Below are 12,935 nucleotides of genomic sequence, written 5' to 3' on the forward strand. Positions count from 1 at the left end.
GAAAGAGGCCAACATCTCGGATACGAGATATAATGGACTGATAAAGCACTGATAAGGTTCGATTGTCCAGCACAGACGCCCAGAAAGGAGTAATCCGAAATTTTAAGGTACGACGCGTTCGCAGCTTCATAAACATGTGATAAGTATTCCGGTTATTCAGCTTAACGAAAACGTTAGAGGTCGCCTGTCGTCTGACTTTCCAACAAACCTGTCAAAAGGAAATCACCAGTACTAACCAGAGAAAACAAAGCTGTTGTTTCGCGAAACTAACCTACAACCGATGGCTCCAAGTCGATAAACAGGGCACGTGGGACATGTTGGCCTTTTGGGGATTGTTGAAAGAATGTAGACTGACATTCCTGCTCCAAAGGTGCTTGAGTCGGCTGACCATCGAGTCCGATTGCGTGTTCTGCGCAGTAAAGTTCCCAGATAGCGTTTCCCATTTGCACTCCTGCTTGTCCCACATGGATGGATAGAACTTCCCGCTGAAACAAATAGAGGGTTTCAGGTATAGACGTAATACACTACTCATAAGGTTCCTGAAAACTTTTCGGAAGCCCACCAACGATTATGACCTTCTTGGAGTTTATCAGGTAGGCCAGTTCCCGAGTTTTCTTCAATCTTACGTTCTACTTGAATTTAAGTTGCACAAACTCGGTGAAATAAACTCATTTGCATACTCATTTGGTTTTGACGAGAGAGTGAATCTCTCGTTTATGCTGTTCTTCTTTACCATACACGAGAGATTAAGCTGGGTTTCACGTCACTCTCCTGTCAAAACCAAAAGGGTCTCATTACTTTTCATCCGAGATGGATGTGCAAGCTGAGGTAGTACGAGTTGACCCAAGGTTAATAAATCTAAGTACGGGTAGTAAGTGGATTCACAGTTCAGATATAAATGATGGTCTACCTATTCTTGTGTACCACAGTTATTGTTTGTATTGCATATTCCGGTTTAAAGTTCTTGTCCATGTGTTCACTGTTGCACACGTTTCAGTGTCGACGGCGCGAATTCACTGACCGGAAGGTTCCTGGTTTGAACCCGACCTTTGTATATCGAGTTTCTCTGTCTAGGCTTCGGCAACCTGGCACTATTCCAGCCCTGTGCTTCCTTTCGGATGGCATAACAGCTAGGCACCGAAAGGGTGCTACAGCTGAACGTTTATAGTATTTTATTGACTGTTATGGTGGGATTAGCCAATCGCATGAGGAGCAAGCTCAAGAGTTGGTAAGATGAAAACTCAGTTTGTTTGGGCATTGTCTGACTGAGCCTCTTTACAAAAAGGCAGTTGTTTGTTTGGCTGCATTCGGTATTTGTCGGTATTTGGCCAATATCATGCCACGTTGCCTACCGTTAAATTCTCCCAGAACTTCTTCAGATCAGTATTATCTACACATAATTGTAGGACCTTATTCTCTTATTCTTATTGTTCGGCTTTCTCATCGTAGAGTTCTTCACAGATTTGGGTACCACTGCATGAAAGCAAAACCGATTAGCAAAACTGACACGTCGGTCACAATGGTAGATGGTATGAACCACGGAAGCGTGAAATGCTCGCTGAGCACAAGTTCCATATCTCTCTGTATACAAAAGTGGACCCTAATTTTCATGACTATCATCATCACCATTATCAAAAACACTAGCGAAGAACACTGGTGCTCCACTGCTGTAGCGCCACACCCATTTCCGATGTACGGCAAACACCGGCGCGCTCATCCAAGTGAATAAGTTGAGTCCACTAGAAACAGAACAAAGAAATATTACACCAGATATACTCGTTTGTACATCATTTTGTTTTTAACGGACAAGACTGGAAGCGTTTTCAGCGACATTGTGACTAGCAATCCTTTGAGGAGAAAGAAAATACCAATCGAGATTTAAGGCGGAAGGAGAACCAATCAGCTAAGTCAAGCTAAATCTCTGTTGGGTATCGGCCGAGGGATTTTAGTGTGTTAGAGTGGTTGAACAAGTGTTGGGTCGGTGGGGAAACCTACATGTGTTCGGGTCCTGCCTAGGGTCTAGTACTTCTGGTTCGGTTCATTTAACTGCAACGATTGTGCTAAGGTTTATATAGGACAAACTGCCAGGGAATTGCACACCAGAATTGGTGAGCATAAAAAAAGGATTAACAAACAACCTAGGAATGCATAAGAATACCAAACGCTGGTCAAAGACTCAGCGATGGCGGCACATGCCTTAGACACGGGACATAGAATAGATCTGGAGAATGTGGAAGTCTTAAGATGGGGACTGCGATTCACACCACAGCGGCTGGTAACCGAGGCGGTGGAAATCACTAAGCGTCACAGCGTGAATAGAATCGAGGGTGTGGAGCTAACGAGTGTATGGAAATCGGTCTTACATAAGCCGAGTTGACACGTAACGGTGTTGTTGTCAATCCACCTAGGATAATTAGAAAAAACCGGGGGATGGGAGTGGAAACCCCAACTGACCAAAGGTCACAGCATCCCTCTTACACAACTTTCTTAGCACTAGCTCACCCACACAGACTGACAGAAGGTTCAAACGAAGTTCAAGAGGAACCATCAAATGAACCGAACCAGAAGAACGCTGGCCCCATACACGTAGGTTCCCACCGACCCAACACTTGTTCAACCACTCTAACACACTAAAATCCCTCGGCCGATACTCAACAGAGATTTAGCTTGACTTAGCTGATTGGTTCTCCTTCCGCCTTAAATCTCGATCAACCTCGGAACCTAGTCACTTGGCCGGACGAAGCTTTTGTGTCAAAAGCGAAACGTTGCCCAGCAATAAATCTACCGATTGTCACTAAACGTTTTCGAAAAGAAGGTACTAATTCAGAAAAGAGTTAACATAAGTGATAACCTACCGTTCGACTTCTTAAAATGGCCACCTAATCGAGGGAAAAACTGCTAAGAAAGTTTTCAAGAAAGTAACTCATCCAATATAATGGTACAAGCTATTCGCGGGGATGGTATGACACTAACAGATTGTTTTATTCGTTTCTGAAGGGATTGGTAAACACCCGGCAGTTTTTTCTATTTGGGCAGCGTTTCGCTTTCAACACAAAAGCTTCATCAGGCTAAGTGAACAGGTCACCAAGTTGGCAAGGCTTTAAGGTAGACAGAACCAATCAGTAAGACCTCTTCATATTAGCGCACGAGATCAGTGTTGAGCGTCATTTACCGGTTCTTGTTAGTTTGTGTGGTCGCCAAAACCTTGCGTTGGGGGAGTTTCGATTTAGTTCTGATCCGATTTGATTCCTACCCCTTCCACTTCAAGGTGCTTTGAGTGATGATTCAACGTGAATGCCCCTGGATAGATTTCCCTGGTCTTTGTCGGTTTGTGAGTTTGAGACAAGTTGGTTGGGCTGGGTGAGGTCAAGTGCATTTCGGATGATGACTACTTCTCCTTCTGATTTCCAAACACCAACTGACAGACTGATCCAATGTCGTTCTCCACACGGCTGCCAGTTACACGTCTTCTATTCTGCTAGCACTAGAATGCTTGGCAATTCCTACCGCGTCGGCCATCACTCTCTATGATGTGAGTCGTAGTCCTCGCCTCAAAGGCTCAACACTATCTAAATCTATTTTGTGTCCCGTGTCCAGTACATGTTCCGCAATTGCTGAGTCTTTCGGTAACGCTCGTCATTCAACTGCGTTTCTTAGCGGCCTGTTTGTTTCTCTCCTATGCTGTTCGATTCTGGTGTGAAGTTCTCTGGCCCTCTATCCTTTATAGACCTTGGTGCGGTCATTGCACTAATATTTAGACGGAATTTATAGTTCTCTTTGTCACAAGGCGATCCTTTAATTGCACCACTGCAGAACGCAGAGTGTTTCCCCTCTGGAAAGCTACTCTTATGTTGACCATGTTTAGAATCCTTTGACTGATCTCCGATGTCCCTGATTCATATGGAATAACGGTCGCCCCAAGCCATTCTCTTTTGGGTTCCACCCCCGGTACCAGCACCCTTCGTAAGTGACGCCTAATCAAACTAGTCGGATATCCAAGGATATCGCCAAGCTCAACAGTGTTAACAGAATAGAAGGCGTGGAACTGGCAACCGTGTGGAGAACGGTTTTGGATCAGTCGAGCTGACAGGTGCTGGTGTTCAGGAATCAGAAGGAAGAGTAGTCATCATCTGAATTCCACTTGGCTTCACCACCCCACCCCCCCGTCCGAGCACTCACAACCTCACAAAGATCAAGGAAAGTCTACCAGTGGCACCCGAGGTGAATTATCGATTGAAGCACCCTGAAGTGGAGGACTGAGAAACCAAACACGACCAGAATTATTCTGAGGCTCTCCAACTACCAACGCAAGATTCTGGCAACCACATTAACCGACAAAAGCCGTCAATGAACACTCAACACTGATCTAGTGTGACAATCTGAAGAGGACTTACCGATTGGTTCTCCGTCTGTCTTATAACCTGGTAAATTTGGCGACCGGTTCAGTTGGCCTGGTGAAGCTTCTGTGCCGAAAGCGAAACGTTGCCCAAATAAAAACTACCGATTGTTTACCAAGCTCTTCTGAAACGATGACTTCTCAATCGGTTCTAAACTTTTGCCAATTGATTGAAAACAACTACGGACCATGCTTTCATTCGATATAACGAGATGGCCTATACAGAGACTGAAACTCTCATGAGATGACATCAAAATTTACTACAAAGCATCAAAGGATTCTTGCTGCAGGTGAACTGGTATATCAGACAATCAAAAAGGATCCTAATTTGATGAGCGAAATTCTGAGTGAGCCGAAATCTATCATAGGTCGCACCTAATGAGCTGGATTAGTCCACTCAAAGAATGAAGCGCCATGTTGTGTTGGATAAAACGGTTGTCAATCTGACTTAGAGTGCAACAAATGCGAATGGTTTAGTTGACAGCCATCCACCTAGTCAAACACAACCTTAGGAAATCCCAACGTGTGACATGACAGTCTAGTAACACAAGTATTTTGCAAAACCTTGTTATACGAAGGGAATAGCGACATGGGAGCAACGTGAAATTCTAAAGTAGGATCTCTGTCAGGCCAACCAAAGTGTGACTATATAGAAATATCCGATGTGCTAAGTTACGTTCTATGACAGACACATGTATATCTTTGTAATGTACTACTCATAAGGTTGCTGAAAATCCGTCGACAGCCCACGACCGGTTTTGCCTTTTTTGAGGCTCATCAGGTAGGTGCAGTGTCAGGGTTTCCGTCAACCTTGAAACCAAATTCCACGAAATTAGCGAATATACACTCATTTGCATTGCCTGAGAACATCACAAAGAGAGATTCAGCTGGGTTCAACGTGAGTCTCTCGAAAAACCAAATTAGTTTGCAAATGAGTGTATATACGCTATTTTCGTGCAATTTGTCCCAAGTGGAACATAAGGTTGACGGTAAATCGGGGACTGCGCCTGCCTGATGAGCCCGAAGTGGAAGGGCGAAACCGGTCGTGGGCTGTCGAGGAGTTTTCAGCAACCTTATGAGTAGTACATTACAAAGATATGCATGTATCGCGATATCTCGAATATCGTAGCGGCTGAAACACGAGGCGGCCTGGTGCAGCACATCCAGTTGCCTGAGAACATTACAAACGGGTGATTCAGCTGGGTTCACGGCAAGCCTCCAAAAAAACCAAATTAGTTTGCAAAGGAGTGTATATTCGCAGACTCCTGTGTACCTCTGAAGCTTCGCTTACCATCTCCCTCGCGTTGAGCGAAGGACTTATCTAGCCTTCATCGTGGAATATTTATATCGTTCTTGGGGACGCCTTAGTGCTACTTCTTAGGAGCGGACAGAAGAAAAATTTAACGAGTAGTTACAAACGAATTCGGTTTTGCTCTTGTTTACACGTTCACATGTTTTCCTTGGACGAAACCGCTATTCGTGGAGCATCAATGCGATCAGTGAAATAAGGTGAACTGACACTCACGCAGCCTGTTGCAGAAACTCCTACGGTTAATGCTTTTGATTCAAAGTGCCTCTGTGGGAAATTCCGACAAGTGAATATTTCCTTTCACAGCCAGTTACTGCATTTGGATCGGTGTAGTGGACTATTGGATCTACACATTCGTGAGTCCCCATTTGACTACTCATTCCTTTCCTATTGTGATTTTGTGATTTTGCATTGGTTACTTTGCTACACGCACCAACTCTTTTTCTCTTCTCTTCACTGTAGGGCTTTAAATACAATTATATATATATATATATATATATATATAAACTATATATGCTCCAACTGACGCTCTGGCTATGACCAGGGAATTCTTTGATTAGAAGTAAGGAATTTCTAGGTCTAAATAGCTAGGTTTGTGTTATATCTAGCGAGCTCAGTCCGTGTTATAACGCGCCTCGGCAACCCTGTGGATGTGACATCTGTTCGTTTACGGAGAATTTCGTGTGTTCAATCGCGATTTCGTCCAGCAAGTGAAATCACTCTAATTCAGAAGCAGAGAAGCACTGTTTCTTCCTTATCGAGTACACATCTCACGAATATCAAAGGGCATTGGAAAACAATCGTTCGGCTACGAGAGGTTGATCAACTTTGGCGAGATATGCTGCCACTCATTCTTACTTCACAGAGTTTGCTTCGCATGATCACGTGTTGACTGACTATTTGAGTGACGAGTTCTCAGATGAAACATTCACTCATCGTGTGAGTTATTCTTTCTCCTGTGCTGGGTTATAGCTAACTCAAAACTCTGGTTCAGTGGCACAGAGTAGTTCCACTGTAGTGTTTCCTGAACCAGAATCTTTCCTCTCTGATTTTGTGCATTTGTTTCCTCAAGTAGGATTACAGTGGATTAAACTTCATGCCCATGATGGAACTGTTTTCTTCGTGAAGAAGGCTACCTTGGACTAGAAAATTTAGTGCTGAACGAGGGAATCGAAATAAGTTTGGGTGTTTTAGCGAAAGAAATCCTCTCGCTAACTAGTCGTCAGGCTCTAAGGCACATCGAAAAGGATACCTCCTCACAACTGATTGTTCTCAACCCATCTTTGTGGACATCGTTCGGCTTCCGTGTCCCACTCTTGGCTAGCCCTTCATTACGAGGACTGTATTACGTCATTATGGAATAACTTGTGCTCTCCAGTCAATATATGACTAGAGCGTCTAATTTTTCAAGGGTTACTTTATTAGACAGTAATAGTTTCCGGAATAACTTCACTCACTTTGGGCTTTCGCCTATTCTCTGTAGACATAAGTGTACCATGAACCCATATTGATCGATCAATTTGTCTCCACATCGTTTTCCAGATATGACCCCCTTCTTAAACACTACATGAGTCTTGGTGCACATCAGAAGGTGTTGGAAACCTGTCAGAAGTTTGGGTAAGTTCCGGCTTTTTTGACCTTCGAGAAATCCAAGTTTTAAGGACAGTCTGAGATTCTAGTGAATGACTGGTTTCTGCTTAGCTGCCCTTTTGTCATGCAAGGTTAAACGAGGTTTCTTCACTTTACGACCTAGACGTCTTCGGGACCACAGTTCACTGCTTGATATAATGTGAAATCTGTCTTTTTTTGCCACCCACACACTCATTACACTCCTGGTCGAAAGAATATCTGTACCCTCAATCTGCACAACAGTTGCAGCATAACTGACTATTATCATTTATTTTATTTTATTTTTGAAGAGCCTGGTCACAAACATAAAAAGTGAATGCAAGCTATGAATGCGAAAGAGGAACAGGAGAATATGGGAGAAAAGAGAGAAACGTTTCATTCGAAATCATGCCAAGGACAGTGCCAGTCTGATGAGGTGAATCCCAAATTATGTAAAGATTTGGTAGGAGCCCTGATAGTTCAATCCGTCCGACCATCAAAGTGAACTCTATGTGTAGCTATGTAGTCATACGTATTGTTCCATACCTGTGAGGTTCACTCAGAACTCGAGATGGCTCATTGGTTGAGCTTATTGATCGGAAGATCCGTGGTTCGAATCCAACCTCTGTATCTCGGCCGCTTCTGTCTAGGCTTGGACAACCGGGCAGTATATCAACCCTCTTGCTTCTTTCAGGAGCACGGCAGCTGGGTCCATCTGCGGCTGAACCAATCCATTCCATTTAATCGAATGCGGTTCAGGTGACCGGAAAATATGGATAGAGCTGCCTCCTTGTTAGTTCGCACGTCTCGGCACATTGTGTTTCATGATATGTGGGGGACAGTCTCTTTTATCAGTAGTGGAACGCTCCTGTACTGCCTTGAAAATCTTTGATAACCTTTTTCAATATAATGTCTCTATGTTCTACCTGTTCGCACGGGGTTCACAGTTTTGAGTGCCCCTCGTTCCGGTGGTTTACAGTGGTATTACCATTCCCAAGTTTTATGCCATAAATTACAAACACTGGAACTTATTTTTACCCTGTATGAAGCTGTTGGTATCGTTAACACGACAACGAACTGGGTTTTTGGTTTGTACGGCCGGTCGTCAGCTAGCAGCATGCGGCTAGCAATACATGCGAAGTTGGCTAAACTAGTAGGGGGACGTGTTGTAACGTGGGTGGCCGTCTATTGGTTACGCGTGTACTGAGCCTGCCAGACTACGCGATAAGGAGAAGACAGAGAACTCGGGACACGGCTGTATTGTCAGGACAAAACATACAGAGCTTCTGCGTAAATATGTGGGATGACTAAACGGCCAAATACGGTCGTTCACTTGTTCGTTCTGTACAGCCAGTGGCGGTGTTCCGATTTTGAACAATTTCAGCCCCACTCCGCTGGTCGTATGTTGCTAAGCCGTGTTTGGTGTGAGCCGCCAACGCACCTGCTTTCCGGACGTGTCGTGCCGATGGGGACCTTGGGGATGCGTCACTCTCTGCACATGTACTTTTTCCATGTCTAAGCGCGTCCTGACAAGACGTTAATGCAGAAGTTTGTTCACATTGTGGTGCTTGTTGATTTCCGGCCAAAGCTGGTTTAGTGACCCTACATGCAGGCCTTGTGCCCACAAAATGGACTCGGGCGTTGTGGTGGGGGAAAGTGACGACAAAACACCGAATATGTTCCAAGGGGACCCTGATCTATACGCGATAGAGAACTTTAAATCTCTGGAACTCAGCGTTTTCTGACCCTAGATAAGACTGTGGAGATGATATTCATTGATTCCCTCTGGTAGACGGTTCCAGTACCAACCATGTGTGTTGCCTGACATGAACAGTGTGTACAGTTCGTACTTTGCAACTGATCTTATCACAAGATTGTAGCGGAAGCTAAAGTTAATCTGCATATTTTTGGACTCTTGTAGTTTTCATCAACTTTCTACCGAAGATTGTAGTGACGCTATTTTTCTCAGCTTAGTTCTCGGTCTGAGCCTCCCAAGCTAACGTTCACGTCAAAACAACCACCAAAGGTGCACAAGGTCTATTAATGCCCAAAACGAAGTCAGGAACAGTTGGACAGCGCTTCATATATATGGCGTAGGCGGCAATTACTTTCTAGGAATTCTGATGCGTTCTGAGTGCGCCATTGCCAACTGGCATTCGGCCAATACTGGGTCATGATTGGCTGTTGGGTCCAGACTTTCAACCAATCAGATCTCGGCTTGATGCCGGACCGGCAAGCGTCTCGAATTTTCGGCCAGCCTTGCGTGGGATCCGGGTGGAGTTCCTCCCACACCCTAGGAGCCTCATTTTATTTAGGTGACCGGGTTCGATCTCCAACACTATTCAGTTGTCTGAGGATTTATACGTAATTCATTTAGTCTCTACATATTTTAAGAATCCGTTTAGTTTATCCTTGGTACCCTGCCACGTTCAGGAGATATGCATAGTCAAGTCAAATGGACCAGATGGGAATAATCGGTATACTTTTTACGGAGTTTTAGTGTTAGCTAACTTGGTCCAACTATGCTTCTAACCATCAGGCCGTAGAAGAGACTGGCGTACGTATCGCCCGCGTAGGAAAAACTGCCTTATGATTGGACAAAACACATTACAGTGGGGAGATGAAATTAGCTTGTGGTAAGTGTTCACGTTTTCCTGTGACCACAGCAAGCAGGTGAATGGGTGAACTATGAATTCTGCGGCATGGACATGCTGAGTTGGAGTTCAAAAATGGTCAAATCCGGTGATTCGGATATGGCTCGAGAAAGTCATCGACTGAAATAACAAACCACGTGCCCACAGCACTTCTATGCTCTGATTGGCGGTGTCAACTGGGTAAACGGGACAGCAACGTGACGAAACACAATCAAGGCTGTCAACCAAGCTGACATCGTACGTGGTTGATATACACATTGACCGCTTCAGAGCACAATATCAGTAAAACCGGTTCATTTGTGACCCGCAGCGGTTGTACAGTAAACAACTGAGTAAATCGGTAAGAGCACACTTTCTGGTGATACGGGCGGAATGATGCGGTAGCAGTCTCTGTAATTGGAGTTTGTCTGAATGCATGACCGATTCAGTGCATATACGGTCGCTTACCACAAAAGATCCATGGAACCGCCGATAGCCTTGTATATCGATTTATGGAGTGCTCTTAATCGAGATTTTCTGAATAGTTGTCTATGCCTAACATCGTGGACGACATAAAGACGGCCACTCTTTCAGTCTTACCCGACCTTACCAGAAAGTCACTGTTCGTTGAAAACGTAGTGCCAGTTCGTGCTCTCACTTTCTTCTCAGATTGGCTGATTAATCATCTGGAGGTATAGGCACCTCAGAACGCTTACGATATGCTAGCATCAAGTCCCTTCCTATTACAACCTTTTCTCTGCTGTTAGGCTTTAAGTAGAATAATAGTAATATTGTAGCTGTAGTACTCCTTCGGTGCTTAGCTGCCATGCTAAGCGAAGTAAGAACAAGGGCTGAGATACTGTCAGGTTGTCCAAGCCTAGACAGGAGGTTCCGTTCGAACCACGGATCTTCTGATTAGTAAGTTCGCGCTCTAACCACTGAGTCATCTCGAGCTCTTTAGATAGAACGAAGAAAACTTTGTGGTTGTACGTAGTGAAGCTTCAATTTCAACAGGGATGTTCCTGAGTCTGGTGATGAATATGGTAGCCAGGTACATACAACCATCAAAATGGTTTTTTGGTATTTGAATGAGCTCGAAGCCGGGTGTCACATCCGCTAACCGAAGAACAGACTTTCCATGGCACTAGGTAAATCCTCAAATGCGTTGATGACGTACTGCCGTATCTAAAGTACCGTCCACCGCACCGCCAGTTGCACCGAATTAGTCACAGATAGCACAACAAACCGAGTAGGATCACTTCTATCGGGGATGGGACTAATTCGGATAGATTTCCTTCCAAAAGTACTCGGGTCGACTTGATGAAAGTATGACCCAGATATGGGACAACTTTGATGCTGTTACAGCTTCGTGCAGATGGAACGCACTGATAGACAACGGTAGTGAAATTCGGTCTTTTTAATTTTTCTAAGTGTTCCGTTTGATTGTAGACGATTTGTTGCACGACACCCACGAGAAAAATAGCGGAAAAGTCATGACGTACAAAAGGACAAAGACCAGTGAGCGAATTATTGCTACTACACCATTCCGCCGGTACAGTTAGCACAACCGATCCATCGAGTTCTAAAAAAACCCATTGAAAACCGTTGGAAGCAGAGAGATTTGAAGAGGCTTCAAAGTAAAGAAAACGCACAGAAAGGGTGCTATGATGCAACCTAGTCACTTGTAGTTTTGATCACTCTTCAGAAAATTTCCACTCAAAATAGCAATTTCGCAGTTTTATCGAAAACAAAAAAGGGCCCTACTAACCTGTTACCATCGCGGAAGCAGTATCAAGCTTGGTTTTGATGGTATAAGAGCAGGCATAAGATAGGCTGATACCCCTGAGGATGCGTTAAACTATGCTCGCCATCTATGTAGCTGAAACTAGTCCACGGTGTAGATCCAAATTTGCCCACTTTCGCGCAAAGCACCGCTCGTGATTTAGGCTTCAACATATGGCTTGATCAGCAGACTTTTATATGCCATTGCACTAATTGGTTTAATGTTTCGACCCGCTTACTGAATAATCAAATTCTCAAAGCAGCAGAATTCCGTAGATGAAGTCCTAATGTCACCAAAGAACGTACCATGTTTATTTCGGTGTAAAATCCACGTCCAGTCAAAAATCCCCCACCGGTTTAAAATGACGAGCTGGACGACCGATCAATACGACATGAGGTGTTAATAATGAAGTCACGTGACAGTATAAGTCAGCATTTAGCATTGGTTCGATAGAAGGTGTATTACGAATGACTTCCAGAGTGCGAAAAGGGATATCACGGTAGCCTCAGGAACACCTTATCGACATTTCCAGTTGGAATGACGCAACAGTGGCTTCCTCAAACTGCCATTTGTCTGAATACTACGCCAACTTTGGGTTCAACAAATAATTCCTCAGTCACTGAAGAAGATGGATGGCGGCCAAAGTGACTAGCACAAAAATGGTTTCCTCCGGTACTTATCGCGAATCCATCTGGATACCGTTCAAAAACAGCAAGATGCTTAGGAGGGGAAAAGAGGACTGCTAAGAGTTTACCCCATAAGTCAACGAATATCCAAAGCTGAAGAATATCGTTAATCGCGAAACAGATATCAATCCCATCTTCGTTTGAAGCCTATAGGGATATCAGTTTCGAGTTTAATTCAGCCAACGCGGCGAAACGCTGAATTGGACAAAGGATCACATTACCAACAACCATGAGTGTAAACCACACATGCTCATGAACAGATTTTTCACTGCGACCAAAGGCAGAAACAAGTAAGCATCCGATCTTAAAGAGGGAATCAACATTCAAACGAAGCGATCGAAACCGTACTACCGGACCGAGTCGATACGGGTCCAGCGACAGTTCCCTCGAGATTTCTGCTAGTATGTGCAAAACAAGGCTTTGGGGGGCATGCCCAATTGTTCCCTACACATTCTGACAAAATCAGAGAGCAGTTTTTCCGCTAATCACCATGACCTAAGGCTTTCGGAAAAGTTTGGTA

The 12,935-nt window shown here is 44.3% G+C and overlaps 2 protein-coding genes across 2 annotated transcripts in view; one reads left to right on the top strand and one right to left on the bottom strand.

Moving 5' to 3' along the window:
* The window catches only part of T265_06402 (hypothetical protein), a gene marked incomplete at both ends in the record, with an annotated part of 22,919 nt that overhangs the window by 4,844 nt on the left and 5,140 nt on the right, over positions 1 to 12,935 (bottom strand). Inside the window, 2 exons of the mRNA XM_009171650.1 lie at positions 272 to 485; positions 8,755 to 8,839. Coding sequence (XP_009169914.1) covers positions 272 to 485; positions 8,755 to 8,839 — 299 coding nt within the window. The remainder of the gene's footprint in view (positions 1 to 271; positions 486 to 8,754; positions 8,840 to 12,935) is intronic.
* The window catches only part of T265_06403 (hypothetical protein), a gene marked incomplete at both ends in the record, with an annotated part of 5,967 nt that continues 3,804 nt past the window's right edge, over positions 10,773 to 12,935 (top strand). Inside the window, one exon of the mRNA XM_009171651.1 lies at positions 10,773 to 10,864. Coding sequence (XP_009169915.1) covers positions 10,773 to 10,864 — 92 coding nt within the window. The remainder of the gene's footprint in view (positions 10,865 to 12,935) is intronic.

The sequence above is a fragment of the Opisthorchis viverrini genome (assembly GCF_000715545.1).
Source record: "Opisthorchis viverrini unplaced genomic scaffold opera_v5_130, whole genome shotgun sequence".
In the NCBI taxonomy this organism is placed as follows: domain Eukaryota; kingdom Metazoa; phylum Platyhelminthes; class Trematoda; order Opisthorchiida; family Opisthorchiidae; genus Opisthorchis; species Opisthorchis viverrini.